A 15853-nucleotide genomic window follows, 5' to 3' on the forward strand; every position below is an offset into this window, starting at 1 on the left:
TGAGAGCTTTATCAGGCATCAAAGTTGTGTCATTTTTAGCATTTAGTAGCTGGTTTGTCATTCTGCTTTTACAAAATGATTGAAAATAAGAGCTTTTGGCTTAACAAAGAAAACACCGGGACAGCTCCAAACTCGTAAAAGTCTCAACTTTATAAAGCTTATAAAGATTTGAAACAATAAAAACTAGTATGAATGTCATCGTCCCCTCACCTGGTTCTTGCGGTAGTCATCCTGAGAGTGCCGGAGGACTCTGTAGCTGAGTCTGAGCATGTACTGGTAGGGAGCATTCTTCTGGTCGGCCAGCTCCTCCAGGCACAGCAGAGGACCTTCCCCTCCTGGCCGGTCCTTAAAGGGGGCCTTCAGGATGCCGAAGATCTGATCAAAACACACAAGCACACACTTTCAGACAGCTGGAAGTCCTTTAGGACATGGTGTTTGTATTATCTGATGTTGCACTCAGAAGGAGTCAGAGGACACTGGTTCAAGAGTTGGCACAGGTTCCAAACCAGCCCTTGTACTATTTTACTGGAAAAGGTGTGTGAGTATTTTTAGGATCAGACCTGTTTGAGGATGTTCTGTTCTCTCATGAGCTTTTGTCTCTCTCGGTTAGGTTTGGTCATCATTACATCCAGGACAGGCTGCCCGCTGTTAATGACATCAGCCACAAAGAAAACCACATCTTCCAGCAGCTTGATGGCATACCTGACCAACAGAAACACCAGAAAGCATTAACTCCTCCTGAGTGCCAACAAAGAAAGTAAACTTTCTTTTCAACGTGGCTCATTACTTGCGGTCGTTCTGACTGATGAAGCCCTGGCTGAACTGGTCCACCACAGTGCTCAGCATGGCGCTGGCATCATTGGCAAAGTCCAGATCTCTGATTTCCATCACAGGAACGGAAACAATAGCGAACGCTTCTTTGTCCTCTTTTGTGGGACATGTCCCCAACTGCAAAAGAACTTAAATTAATATTAAACAGACACTTCAAAGAGTAACTTCATCTTATTTCTGGTAAAAAAAAATCATGTTTTTGTGCATTTTTAAATTGATGGTTTGGATGAATGGTTAATTATTCTTGACTGTTGGTTTTGAGGCAATGGCTATTAGCTTAATAATGATTAAAAATAATTGATCATGTAGACTATTAACCAGGAAACAAGAGAAAATGTCTGTTCCAACTGGTTGAACAAACTTCTTTTGTTTTGTTTGGCCACCATCTTAAAAGTCCCAAATATTCCTTTGTCAGATTTGAGAACACCAAACAATCAAGTATTTGGAGTTACTACATCATACAAATGTTTTTGTAATTGTAGTTCCTTAAATTAAATTAAATGGAAGACTAAATCAGCTAAGCACCTTTTAGCAGGAAACCTGATCAAAACTAAGACCTCACCATGAGCCTGATAGGGCGCTCCTCATCGATATCGATGGGGACGTTGGTGCTCTGGATCCAGGTGTTCGTGCAAAGATGCCTCAGGCGCACGTATGAGTTTCTAAAACATACACAGCCCTCGGTTTTAATCCCTTCAACTTCGTTCTGAAGTCTGTGGGCTCCTCGTTAAAGAAAACTAATGTCTGTCATACAAATGCAGCTTAAGAATCATTGTCAACTATTGTCTTATATATTATTTATTCAATATATGTAGGTCAGTTTCACAAATGTTTTTAAAATTCATTTTTAATAGTTTCCCTGTAAAAACAAATAATCTGAAATGAGAGTTCCCCATAAAAATATAACAGTTATTGGATATTTTTAGGGAAAAGTTAATGAGAACACAATAAGATATAAAGAAACAGCAGCATATAACAGCAATATAACGACAAAAACACTTTATCAGATGATTTAAAAGATTTGTTTTGTTTTTTAAACGTTGAAAAGACGAGGACATAAATCTTAAATCTTGTTTTTAATTTTCCCTTTTTTCTGTGAGGTACAGTGAAATCATTCTCTTTTTCAGACAAACAGTCATTGTGTATTCAGTTGAAGTGCAAAACAGATTCATTAAAATGACATTCAGTCAATTACGATTTCAAACTATTTCAAAATGTTATGACCTACATAATTAAAATGGTTTCCCAAAGCCAGACACACAACCAGTACACTCTTCAATTTCTTACCATCTGAAGGAAAAGTGGACCTCGCTCCCATAATGTCCCTGTCCTCTAAAGTCTTTTACTGTGAAACATCTGCAGGAAGTTAAAGGACTCGTGTGTTCCTACCGTGGTACGAAGGAGTCGGTTTTCTGCAGCGTAGTCGGGTCGAGCTCGAACAGCGAGGCGATGTCGCTCCCATGAGGCACCGCGACCAGCTTGTACTTGATCCTCTCTCCGTGGGACCGCTTGTTGCTACGGCTACCGTCCATCTACAGAAAGGTCAGAGGTCATGTATAGGATGTAAAGGGGTTAGATTACTGATCAGCGTGGACTTCATTCAGAAGAGGCTGTTTCTGGCTGCATCGATCTTTGATGGACTTGAAAAACACATCAAAATGAGGCAAAAGTGTTGAGGCACTTCCTGGAAACAATATATCATTTTTCCTGAAAATTTTGAAATGAAAATGTCTTTGCCTTAAATACCTGAACGTAAATGTCATCAGAGAAAAGTCAGACACAAAGTGTCCCGTCTCCTGCAGAGTGTAGTTATAGCCCTTTCAAAATAAAACCTGGACACCCGCTGTGACTTACCGATGCCTTATATCTTATGTGTCATGGAAGAGACTCACCGAGGAAGACAGCTCCACATTCTCTCCTTTATAACCCGGGTTCTCCTACAACAACGACAACAACAACAACACAAATAAGAGGTCTTCAACAATGAATTTATTGGATAGCAGCTCTTTCCTTTCCTTCCAACAATTCATTACTTATATATTATTTATAGATAAATAATTATCAGTTAGCATCTACATCTATGAAACTGCATCTGTTGTGGCAAAACCACAGCCATAGCGTGGTGTTTGGTATTTGCTTTAACGGTCAAACTTCATTCATGGACTGCTTCTTTAGTCCACCAGCTTGATCTCATAGTTACCTCAGCAGCCAGGTAGTTTCCAGTGGCCAGGTGTTTGAAACGGTAGAGACTGTTCCAATGTCCCGCCCCTCCGCGGCATGGATCATGATGGACAACCTGTCAAACCAATCAGCACATAAAGAAAAAGTTTAACACAAGTGGAAGTTTAGAGAATTTGTGTACTTGTGTGTGTTTGTTTGTGTACCTCAACCTCCCACAGGGCGTTGGAGCTGGTCGCTGATGTTGCTGACTGCCTCAGCGTGGTTCGGAGGAAAACGTGGAGTTTGCTCTTGTATTCATCGCAGGTCAGAAACTTTTCCTGCTCAGCGTGAAACAAGCGCACCACGTCGCCCTGACAGAGACAGGAAGATCTTAAAGGAGGACTGAAGGACAATTTGGGTTCGTCTGCGAGTCTCCTGAGCCTCTCCGGGCATTTATCGTTTATCTCTGAAACAATGTTGGTGACAAACAGCGCTCCTGCTGGCTCTTTGACTTACTGACAGTAACTGTGACTCTTGGGGTGAATTTCAGCATAAAACATGCAGTCACAGAACTTTACTATGCAAAGAGTTTAAAAAGATCCCAGGAGACAGCCTGGAGCTGCAAATATTCCAACAAATAAATAAAAAGTAACAATGAAACTAAAAGTAGGAAAAGGCGAAGGTGAAGACCTCCACAAAGGAACGGTAAAAAACAGGGAAAAGACTTTAAATTACTGAAGTTATTGTTCAGATGTTGTTTTAATGTCTAATTTGAATATATGCATGTGAAAATTTTAAATCTATCTGTGGCACTAAACACGACTTCCTTTTAAAACACTAACTAATGTCTGTATTTCTAGCGCACTTATACTGTGTGCAGTGCTGCTTCACTCACTCCTTTGAGGACTTCCTCTCTGTGATCGTTGAACATCATGAACAGGTTGATCTTCCAGCTGGTGTTGCAGTTCACAGAGTTCACCTGCAGAGGGCGCAAACATGCTCTCGTTAGGGTGTGGGGAGCGCAGTAGAGGCAGTGTGCATTTGTATAATCTCGTATAAACACGATCAAATCAAAACATTTGTGTTTCTTTATGTTTATTTTAACGTTTTGTGCTTTGAATCTCTTTCTAGGCTAATACTTGTGTTATTTCTTGCCTCATATAATCACATTTATTCTCTTTTCAGATTTGTTTTCACATTATTAAAATATCTATTTTGTCATGTTGCATTATATTTATTTAGCTATATGAAATTCTACCTATTTGTGCTACATTACAGGTTTATTGTGATTATTTTTACAAACTGTAACTATGGAATTTCCAGATTTTAGGATAAAACAGATCTTATCATTTTGTTTCTTTGTAGTCATTTGTGAGTCACTTTACTGTGAAATTCATTAGACTAACAGAAACCCACGGGCCACTTGAGGTACTAAACAGTCAGCAGTTTCCCCACGTGAAAAATATTTCTATATATCCAAAGAACACGCTGCTTTTCTTTCTTTTTATTGATTTTAAACTGTTTGTTTTAAGAAATCATTAACTTTAACGTGTTAATAATTTTCCAGAAGCCTCAGTCTTATCATTTAAATAAATAACTGCAGACTCTGCTCACAGTAACAATTATATCACAGCATCCAGCAGCGACGCCATGTTTAATGAGCAATAATTAAAGATAACTGAGCTTTGAGGTCTCAGTTAGAAAAGTGCTGTATAAGAATCAGTCCATTTACTATTTGTGTGTGGTGCGTAAAATGAGTAAAGTGCAAGTCATGTATTTTCCCGTCATCATGGGAAATGACACATAGTGAATATCCGGAATGTGAGAGAATAACCTGCATGTCATCTCTAAAACAAGAGGGCGCCAATTTCAGGGAAATGAGAAATGCTGAATATTTCTCTCAGCTTTCTGATCATCACTTTCTCTCACCTCTTTGCATCCCGGATGGTCGGTCAGTTCGTAGTTTGAAGCGTGCAGCGGCTGACCAGCGTTCACCGGGTTCAGGATCACTTTATCTCCCACCACCACCTGCAGCAGAGAGCAGACTGAATAATCTGCAACTATGGATCTATTGTATATATTTTGATGCTCTGATGGTGGCACTAAAAACGAAAGGTCAGGCTGTTGCCATGAGCGCAGATTTTCCTGTAATGTGCAACAGTGTTTCACAGATGTGTGGCGTAATGTGCATTTACATTGTCTCCGTTGGCACGCAGCTTCCAAAACGGCTGGATGAAGTGCCAGGAGCCTTCGTTTCCCGTCCCGTCCAGAGTGACTCGCATGGCGTTCTTCTCCAGCAGAGCCGGCAGCCGTTTGTTCACCGTCAGGTATTTATTACTCTTCATGTGGAGCAGCTGCAGACACATGTACATCATTGCACCGTATGTCACGTAGACAGCATTTAAAATATGTCACTAGGGCATTATATAACCAAATGCCACTAAAATAGTCCCCAATATAGTGAGCAGCTGTTTTAGGGAAGAACAGAGCCTATGTTGTTTTTTTGTTTTTGTTCTTATTTTGCTCTCGATTACACCTGAAAGGTTTTTAAAAGCTTTCTGGGGTGTTTGTGACTCAGCAACTGTTCTGGAAACAAGATCTTTACTTTGTCTTTTTTTTTTTTTAACATACTGTGAAAAAGTGAACACAAATCAACAAAACCTCACAGTTTTGTTGCTGCTCTGGTATTTAAAAGAGACACTACTGTACATTTGATTACACTTGAAGGAAAACACTGACTTCTTCACTTCTTCATTAGGATTAGATCAGTGTAACTAAAATTACTTTTATGTTTAAGAAAGAGTTTTGTACATTTTTTGTTTTGTTTGTTTATAGTTCACTAACACCGAGTTAGTCATCAACCTAGAAACTCACTGCACTCGTGGTGTCACAGACTGCAGATCTGAAGACAAATAAACAACAGAAATGATTGGAGTGAATTTTTGCTTCTGTGTTGTTTAGTTAATAAACTTAATAGACACACTTTTAATTTTTCATTTCATGGCTGAATGTTTTTAAACCTGTGAAAAAGTATCTTCACTAATCTTTTGCTCTTCAGGTTAGTGACACAGTCATACGTTCTACACCTTAAAAACAAACACGTTCACACACACACATTGGGTGTGGTATCGTCTGACTGAATCTTATTCAGATTGTTCTGTGGGAAATGTGTGTGTGTGTGTGTGTGTGTGTGTGTGTGTGTGTGTGTGAGAGAGAGAGAGAGCGAGGGAGAGAGTAATGACAAGAGGTCTTCAACCTTGAAAGGAGGTTAATATTGACACTAACAGATAACAGCATGTACATACTCACTAAAGCAGTGCTGCTGTGTGTGTGTGTGTGTGTGTGTCTGTGTGTAAATGATCATACAAACACCAGCAGGGTCGATTACAGCTATAAAAAGGGGAGCGGAGGCGTGTGAATCACCTGGTTATCATGGCAACTGATGTCGCCCTGCTAGCAAAGAGTAGCGGTCACAGTGCAGACACTGGTTGGCTTCAGAGCAGGAAGTCCTGATAGACAATGCAACTCTGCAGGCGTGTTCTTATATGCAGACGTGTTCAGACGTGTAGCCTGTGAGTGCTGTCTAACGTCACCACAGTGAGATTTAAAAACACATCTGCATTGACCTGGAACTTTGATTCTTTTGAACTTTTAAATGTGCAGTAAGTTGGATTTTGGCCTCTGCTGGGTGGTGGGAAAAAAATTGTTATAGATAATGTGTTAAGATTTCTTTAAACTGCAGCTGCTGCACACAAAGGACATTAACATTACATTACAGACACACCATCTGTTAAATTGTTTGTTATGTGCTTATTTTTATTGTAATTCTTTCCCTACAAGGGATGAAAAAACCTTTATTACAAAATATGCGTGAAAATGAATTTCAAGCATGGATACTGGCAAATGTCTTTTATTTTATTAGTATCAATATTCAGCCGATGTGGTGCGTTTAGCTAAACTGAAAAGGGATAAAAACACCGAACGGGAAAAAAAATAGCATAACACATTAACTCAATCAGACCAACTGATAGACAAAGTAGCAAAAGAGTTTTTAGCAATGTGTTAAATAAAATTTAAATTCATGACTGGGCCATCAGAGATGTTCTGGGAGGGAAGCAAACTGTTGGCTAACTTAGAAGCTACCACTGAAAGTTTTTGCTATAACAATCTTTTGATGGTGTTCAGTCATTGGCTAAAATCTCACTTTTCCATTTTTCCAGTGTCAGTTAAATGTCACTTCTCTCTCACCAACCATCTGAAATTGAAGAAAACAACAGTATGACCTACTAACAGGGGGCTCTTAGGAGCGCCGTGAAAACGAGGTCATGCACGCTTCCTGTTAACAATACTGCGAGTGGGCACGGGCCCTTATGGCAGCATTATTACTTTCAACAAAGAGTTTATGTGGCTGGTTGGTTACCGGTCTTTATGACAAAAAGGGCAAATCTATCTGACATTCTGTCATGTGCTCACTCAAAATAAGAAAAATAAAAAGTTCAGATATTCTTCTGGATCAAGGGATTTATATCATGCATGTTGCAAAGGGAATTTTCAGCATTGGTGAATCCATTTTTTTAAAATCATGGTTGGGCCTACCTAATGAAGGGAAACCTAAGATTCGCTCTCTTTGATTGAGCCATTAGGGCTTCTTTCAAGTTACAAGAACTCGTACAATAACTAAAACATTTTCCAGCTTTTGTTATTTCCACTGCACTTCAACCTAAAGTTCCATAAAGCTGAGGCAAGTTGACACATCAAGACTGCTTTTTGAGTCATATCTAAATACAAGAGCATAAAATGAGAGGATTGACGTGCAAAAAAGAAAGCTTGCAGTTGTTTCTACATTTTTGTGCCCATATCAGTCAAGCTGCTGTCAGGTCGTGTCAGACAACGACATCTTTATGGTAGTCCTCGTCATTGAACATTCCTGTCTCAAATTGTAGCTGAAAAGTTTATGCAAAAAGTGAAAAAGGAAATGTGTGAACTTCACTGACACAGCATGTGCTCATAGAAGGAAGCTTACTGGGCAAAGTAAATACATCCAGAGGGCGCATGATGTTGACTGACAGTCTGATATGTTTCGTCTTTGGGTTGGTTGCAATGAAAAAACATTAACAGTGAAAAGAAATCGATGAGTCAGACGCAGGTAAAGGAAACAAGTGCAAACGTTGTTTACCTTCAGTCATGAGCGAATCATGAGGCAACATGATTCTGGGCTCCTTGCATCCTTCCTTGAAAGGCCTGCTACAGTCTTTCCCTGTGCCATTTCCTTCTTTATTGATTACATATTTTTATGTGGCAGTTTTCTCTCTTGTCTTTTTTAAATCATTTTGGTGTTTGGGCACATGTTTCTGGCCTTTTTTTGCCACCTTTGTTTTGTGGTTTTGCATTTCTCTGTGGAGGGTTTCCTCCTGGAGTCATTTAGTCAAAATACATATAAATGAACTGGATGACTCCATTAATCAATGAAAATGAGAACAAGCAGTGTATTGGAGAATATCTGCTTATTCATGAAAGACTGTGACCGATCAATCATACTAAATGTTCATAATTGTCTGTGTTTGGTCTATAATCACATAAATAGTCTACAAATCTTTGTGCTCCACTTCATTTGAATGAGAAATAATTCGTTTACCTGTATGACAGTTCCATATTTGACCACGTCTCCATGGACTTTCTTGTTTTCTGTCTCGTTCTGCTTCTGCTCCAGATTTGATGCATGCTGCAACAGACACAGCTCAATCCAATTAAACACAGCTCAATCTAATTAAACGTCTGCCAATGAGCCCTCTCTCAGGCTGATGTATAATTTGACAAATAACAAACCACCAACAGCAAGTCTGTAGTCATATTTCTCTGTTGATGTGCAATGGTGCCCAAGAATATCTAAGATATGTTTCGCTTCGCACAAAAACTAAGGGATTTAGTAATGATGTCCTCGTAGGTTAGCTAGCCTAGCTTCATCCATGCGCTCATGCTTCTGCTGAAATGTGTGTGTTACCTGTAGTTTTTGTAGCAGAACCACATCACCAATCTTGTCCTTCTCATGTTTGGCTTGTTTTGCTTTCCAGAACTGCTTCTGAGCCGAGTACCGACTCATAGGACAAACCTTAAACAGGCAGTCTGCAAGATGAAGAAGAACAAGAAGAAGGCACTTTCTTTGTTATTACATCACAAGACCGCCTGCAGAATGGGATGGAATTATATATAGAGATGCACCGTATAGTCAACACACATAACAAAAAAACGTAATGTCATATTTAAGCAGGAATATCTGATGGATTGTGAATCAGTACTGAAAATAATGTAAACTAATCCTTATGCTGGGTGCTGCCTGTTTATGGGCTTAAAATGGCCACAAAGCTAAAACAACATGTGGTATTTCCCAATGATTAATTTTAGGACCTAAAATGTTTTAGGAAGATTGACTTTGAGTCTTTAATATATACAAGATATGCTCAGAATGAAAGGGTTTGGGGTCAACTCAAACTCAGCCCCCTGCACATGCACTGCCTGCCCACCAGGGGAGAGCTTCACTTCTTACTGTCTATATGTCACTACTATTTACCAGTTTCACCAAGATGCTGGTCTCAATCTGTGTTATGCTGATGACTTTTTTTTTGAAACATTTTGTTATTATTTTTTAGGTCATATTTAAGCAGAGTAATAAGTGACTTCCTTTGATGTAAAATGGCAAATGGCCTGTATTTGTATAGCACTTTACTAGCCCCTAAGGACCCTTACACATCCAGTCATCCAGTCATCGGTGATGGTAGCCACAGCCACCCTGGGGCGCACTGACAGAGGCGAGGCTGCCGGACACTGGCGCCACCGGGCCCTCTGACCACCACCAGTAGGCAACGGGTGAAGTGTCTTGCCCAAGGACACAACGACCGAGACTGTTGGAACCGGGGCTCGAACCGGCAACCTTCCGATTACAAGGCGAACTCCCAACTCTTGAGCCACGATCGCCCCAGTATATCATAAAACCCTGGAAGATCATCATTATTAAATCCCAAAGGATTTAATAACATACTGAGATAAAATCTGATGGACATTTGTCTTGTTTTATGATATGTAAGGGTTAATAAAAATATTGAAAAGGTTAATCAGTAACAAAAATATTATTTTGCACTGAGTGTTTCCTTTTGGCAGGCTTCCAGAAATCGACCAATTATGCTGCTATTTAAACACAAGCCAAAAAGAATTGAGTGATAAGTGACTTCAAGCCACTTGTTTGTGTGCTATGGAAGCGGAAGCAGCAGACATTTGTGCGCAATGAAAATGTGAGGCATCGCCATGACTGTTAGGATTCATCATGTGGGCACGATGAATGAGTGCACAGAAGACAGACAGACTTTGTTTAATTAGACAAGATAAATAAGCAATTAAAAGAATGCTGGAGAGAGCAGCATTCAGTAAAACTAATACAGTTGGAGCGAAGTGATGCAAGAGCACAAAAGACGGGCAAATATTGACTCTCCTCCAGCAGATCCTGTATGTTTTCACGCTGTTCCAACTGTGTGTTTGTACAGCAAACAGAATTTGCCTGTGTGTAATTGCTCTGTGTAACTTTACTAGGATATGAATGTTGTAAAAATCAGCTTAACATAGAGTACTAAGCTTTGAAACAACCATAGAGAAATCATATAGTATTTAATTAGGGTGTAATTGAAGGAACAATGATGACTTTTGGACGGCCGTTGATTTTTTTAGTTGATATAAAAATTGCGTTAAAAACATTTGGAGAAACAGCTTCAACCTTTATATTTCAGAACATGGCTTTATTTATTTGATCTAATAATTCAAATTATATTCATTATTATATATTATCATTACTGTGTTCTTACTTCAAATAATGCATGTATTTCTTAATAAATTAATGCATTTACCCACCATTGTTGTGTTCCTGCATCTTTAACAGTGCGTCCACACTCCTTTGTGCCGTATTGGCTTTTATGAACTTTCTCATACATTTTTGACATAGTTTTTATGTGTCAGAGCTGCTAACAGTGTGACCTACTTAATGCCAAGATTTCAAATTTTAAATAAAAAAGGAACATAGTTCACGAGGGCAAAGACTTATGATAAAGAGAGAGATTATTTATTTGTAAAATTAGTTTAAACAGTCAGCACAGTGAACTTCAGTCCATCAGTCTACCTGTTAAGTCTATACACTGCTCTTATGGCTTCTTTGTTTTGCTATCAGATGGTTTTGTTTTTCCATGTGGACTCTTATCAGCCACCAGTAATGCTGAGGAAATGTGTGAGATGTTTAAATGCAATTTAACAATTTCATAAGTTTGATCATCAGACACTGGAGCTGCTGTCTGTTCTGGATTTTTACTTTTTTAACCTTTTGCTGTCAGTCACTGTTTGTGGTCCACTTATAAACTGGTTCAGCTGCTCAGTGAGAGCAGATGGTGAAGTAAGTTTATAAGAGAGAGAAATCATCAGAGAGAAGCTGGTGGAAAACTTCTCCTCCAATGGTCTCTGATGATCATAGCTGGACTAACATCACACGCACTCCATTTATATTTCATACAACACACTGGAGGTTTCATTCATCGTCATGAATCTGTTTATCACTTAAATAGAGCAGCAGACATTTATACCAAATTAAATAAATACCAGAATACCATTACTGATCCAAAACACAGCAACACAGCAACAGTCATTCTTACCCCTGAATTTCTTTGGGGGGTTGTCCAAATCTCCAGCAGCTGGCTCAACCACACATCGGTCATCTACCAACCTGCAGACAGACAAAGAACAGGAAACATGCCGTCAACAGTGGCGTCACCCAGAGGGAGAGCCCAACAACATCACAACAAGTAAACATTACATACTTTTCTTATGCTTATTTCTAGCTCTATGTTATACAGCAATTATATACATGTAAAGCAATTAAAGTAGTTTTGTGTGATTCACAGTTCAGAAAAATCCTTTATCTTACACCAGGCTTCGATGAGGCCCTTCAGTTCATCCTTTGTCTGAAACAAGCACATTAACCTTTCTTACCATCCAGGTAAGACTAAATACCTGAGTTTTCACCAGATCCCACATAAAAAAAATCACCACGTATTAAGACATGACATTAAGTGGGACTCAAAAAGAAAAAAACATGAACTAAAATCTCATGTTTTAGGCGCTCAGGTGCTCTGCTGATGAAAAATCACCCTTTAAAATTCATGTCAGGAACCTGATGACAAGGCAAAAAGTCAGGGTCTTAGACAGGCTTAGAGACCAGTCAGCAGCAGCCAGGTGACCGCTGCTTGTTATGGAAAAAATCCCCAAGAAAGTGAGTTTGATGTCTGTTGCTGTGAATTGCCCAAGTCAGTAGGGAAAAAACTGTATTCTCTAACTGGTTAACCGGGGGTGGCAGAAGGTTGCTGGCCATAAAGAGGCATGCAGTCCTGCACCAAAAACCTTCTTGTGATTGGTCACTAGAAGTTTGCCACAATCACCTGTACCCCCCTGCCATGGGAGGTGCCCACTCCCAAACACTCGCCTGCTTTCAGTTTCTGGCACTTTTTCCAGTTAATGAATACACATCCTTTTCTTTCCTGGTGACCAGAGGTTTCTGAGGGCATCGCTGACCTGTGTGACTGAGGCTGTAGGTTTTTTTGGTTTCAGAAATATGCAGCTCTGTAGTTTGAAGGTTGTAGAGACAACATTGTAGATACTGTAGAGAGACACATGACCTAACAAGCTGAAATGACAGTCGGGTTGAAGAATAGTACTTTTGTTGTAATGCTTTTCTAAGTTATATCTTATTTAAATAATTAATTACAAACAAACTTGGAAAAAATAATTAAAATTAATTATAATAATTGACTAACTATACGTGGCATTTACTTTGTATCTTAAAAATGTTAAAAAAAAACACTCCAATACAATCCTGTTAACGAAACCTTAGAAATACAATGGAACTAAATAAATGAAATAAATATAACACTTGTCAGTGAAGCTACGCAGAGATCAATGCCGATAAACTGATTTCCAGTGAAATCTGACAAAACAGCCGGTAGCGTTTGGTGACAGGTCACTGATTAAAGCTTCTTCTCCCACAGATGGTCTAATTTGGAAAGTTGTAAGTAGGGTGAGAAATGTCTTGTTGATATGTTGAACAGCAGAAGCACAGTCATTTTAAGAGGTGACAGGAAGCAACACTCTGCAGTCTCGTGAAGACGTTTGTGGTAACTCTGCATCTATTTTTAGACAACTTTTCTCATTAAACGGGTTGGAGGTTTTCAACCAGTGCTGCCAAGACACAAGCTGTGAGCGGTGACTCTGCCCCCATCGGTACAGATTAAACTGATCGACAGCATGTTCAGCTCAAAACGTCTGAGAGCACTTTATAGCCCTGCATTGTTTTCTGTTAGTTTCCTGACATTAACCTAGAAATAATAGGCAGCTTAGATGATTTAGAACCAAACAGAAGAATAACAATACTGGGACTGACCACGCTAACAGTCACACTTCTTATATGTGTCTACAGTGGTGTGAAACAGAAAGGTTTCATAGGAGTTCAGCAGTGCAGTTTTGTGAATAAGAACGATGATTCAGCGCTCAGCACCTTTAGCAAGAAGTTCTCTTTTTCTGTTTGACAGTCTCTCGTAGTGTTGTGGAAGAACTTTAATCCGCTCTCCTTTACAAAGATCTCTTGATGTTTGTGGGCAGTTGTTTAAACACAGCTCTCTTAAGGTTGAGGTCTGGACATCTGACTGGGCCACTGCAACACCTTCATTCTTTTTATTTTCAGCTGCTGTGCTTGAGATCATTATTCTGCTTCATCACTCACTTTGTGCCAAGATTTAGCGTTTGGACAGATGCCTCACATTTAGAATATGTAGGAATACACAGGAGTGATTTTTAATTCTTAACTGCAATTTTCTAAAAAGCGGTAAGAATTAAAATACAAAAAATAAAAACAAAAGATTAACTTGCAGGTAAAGAAAAAAATACTAAATGAAAAGGAGTCTGCTTTCTCCTCCTCTCTGACGCTGTTGTTTCAGTTTCTTCAGTTGCACTTTCTGTATGTTTAAACAGTATGCTGATGCAGAATGGGCAAGCATGTTGGTTTAGATTAGCGTATGCACAGTGGTAAGAACAACATAGAATGGTGCTCCAACGGTAATTTTACCTGCACACTGTTTTTTGTGCAGTGTGAGAACATTTCTATACAAGTATTAGAGGATTCATTTGTTCCAGAGAAACAGGCCATATCATCAATATTCCTTTTGTATGTGTGAAACAACTATCAATCTGAACTAGCTGGTATTTATTTGTGCACCAGAAAAATTAACTTCTACCACGTTTTGTTATGGTAGAAATGATGTCCCTTTATCTATTTTATTCACTTCACTTTTAAAATCTTTCTAACACACAGTGGAAGCGATTTAAGTTTTGGAATATAATAATAATAATAATAAATTTTATTTAAAAATAGCGCCTTTCAGAGCACCCCCAAGGACGTTGTACAACAAATAAAAAAAATAAAAAAATATCCACAATAATAAGAGTAACAGATAAAAGTTAAGAGCATGCAGAGGTTTAAACATAAGCAATTTTAAACAGGTGAGTTTTGAGGGTGGACTTAAAAAGAGGGAATGAAGTAATGTTTCTGAGGTCAGGGGGTAAGATATTCCAAAGTCAAGGCAGAGCAACTAAAAGCCCCGCCCCCCACTGTAATCAGACGAGCGGAAGGAACAGAGAGAAAGAGAAGATGAAGATGTGAGGCACCGGGATGGGAAGTTCATCTGTACTAAATCAGAGAGATATGGTGGAAAGAGAGAATGAATAGCCTTAATGTATAAAGGATTATTTTAAAATGAATGAGAACTTTAACCGGGAGCCAGTGAAGCTGCTTCAGGATTGGGGAGATGTGGTGGGTAGAGGAAGTCCTAGTAATAATACGGGCAGCAGAGTTCTGGACATGTTGGAGCTTGTTAATGGATTTTTGTGTAAGGCCAAATAATAGTGAGTTACAGTAATCAATTCGAGAGATAACAAGATTATGGACAAGAATGGCAGTGGCATGAGGAGTGAGGAAGAGGCGGAGGCGATTGATGTTACGGAGTTGAAAATATGCTGCACGTGTGACATTATTGATACTGTTGAGAATGACACCCAAAGCTTTTCACAGAGGGAGAGATAGGAACAGACGAATTACTGATAGTGAGAGAAAAAATCATTAATTCTGGATAGTGATAGTTTAGTGCCAACCAGGACAAGTTCTGATTTATTGCTGTTGAGTTTAAGGAAGTTGGAGGAGAACCAGGAATTGAGTTCAGCCAAGCAGAAGAGTGGAGGAAGAGTAGAGTCAGGTTTGGTAGAGAGGTAAAGCTGGGTGTCATCGGCATAGCAGTGGAACTGAATGTTATATTTACGAAAAATGTGTCCGAGCGGAAGAAGGTAAATGATGAAAAGCAGGGGCCCGAGGACAGATCCCTGGGGCACCCCAGTAGACAGAGGAGAAGGCTGAGAAGTGAAGGATTTTTATTGAATAAACTGAGTGCGGTCAGACAGGTATGATTTAGACCAGGCTAAGGGAGTATGAGAGAGGCCAATAGAAGCTAATCTGCTAAGAAGAATGGGGTGAGAGACGGTGTCAAAGGCTGCACTCAGATCAAGGAGAAAAGGATGGAGAGGAGACCAGAATCAGCTGCCATAAGAAGATCGTTTGTTATTTTTATAAGAGCAGTTTCGGTGCTATGCAGAGGACGGAAACCAGACTGGAACTGTTCGTAAAGGTTATTATCAGTGAGGTGTAGATGGACTTGTGAAGCAACTATTTATGTAGCAACGATATATATTTCATCTTTGTTTTCTTATTTAGGAGTGTTCGGCGCCTTCCTTT

The 15853-nt window shown here is 39.3% G+C and overlaps 1 protein-coding gene across 1 annotated transcript in view; it reads right to left on the minus strand.

The window, feature by feature from the left end:
* The window catches only part of itpr3 (inositol 1,4,5-trisphosphate receptor, type 3), a 67900-nt gene that overhangs the window by 36280 nt on the left and 15767 nt on the right, over positions 1 to 15853 (minus strand). The window contains exons 3-16 of the mRNA XM_026154035.2: positions 11676 to 11746; positions 8993 to 9114; positions 8627 to 8713; positions 5187 to 5345; positions 4921 to 5019; positions 3887 to 3970; positions 3216 to 3362; positions 3032 to 3127; positions 2724 to 2768; positions 2221 to 2363; positions 1394 to 1493; positions 788 to 948; positions 561 to 702; positions 211 to 375 (exon numbers count right to left, since the gene is read on the minus strand). Of these exons, the coding sequence (XP_026009820.2) occupies positions 211 to 375; positions 561 to 702; positions 788 to 948; positions 1394 to 1493; positions 2221 to 2363; positions 2724 to 2768; positions 3032 to 3127; positions 3216 to 3362; positions 3887 to 3970; positions 4921 to 5019; positions 5187 to 5345; positions 8627 to 8713; positions 8993 to 9114; positions 11676 to 11746 (1621 nt within the window). The remainder of the gene's footprint in view (positions 1 to 210; positions 376 to 560; positions 703 to 787; positions 949 to 1393; positions 1494 to 2220; positions 2364 to 2723; positions 2769 to 3031; positions 3128 to 3215; positions 3363 to 3886; positions 3971 to 4920; positions 5020 to 5186; positions 5346 to 8626; positions 8714 to 8992; positions 9115 to 11675; positions 11747 to 15853) is intronic.

This window comes from Astatotilapia calliptera, chromosome 20 (assembly GCF_964374335.1).
Source record: "Astatotilapia calliptera chromosome 20, fAstCal68.1, whole genome shotgun sequence".
Taxonomy (NCBI): Eukaryota; Metazoa; Chordata; class Actinopteri; order Cichliformes; family Cichlidae; genus Astatotilapia; species Astatotilapia calliptera.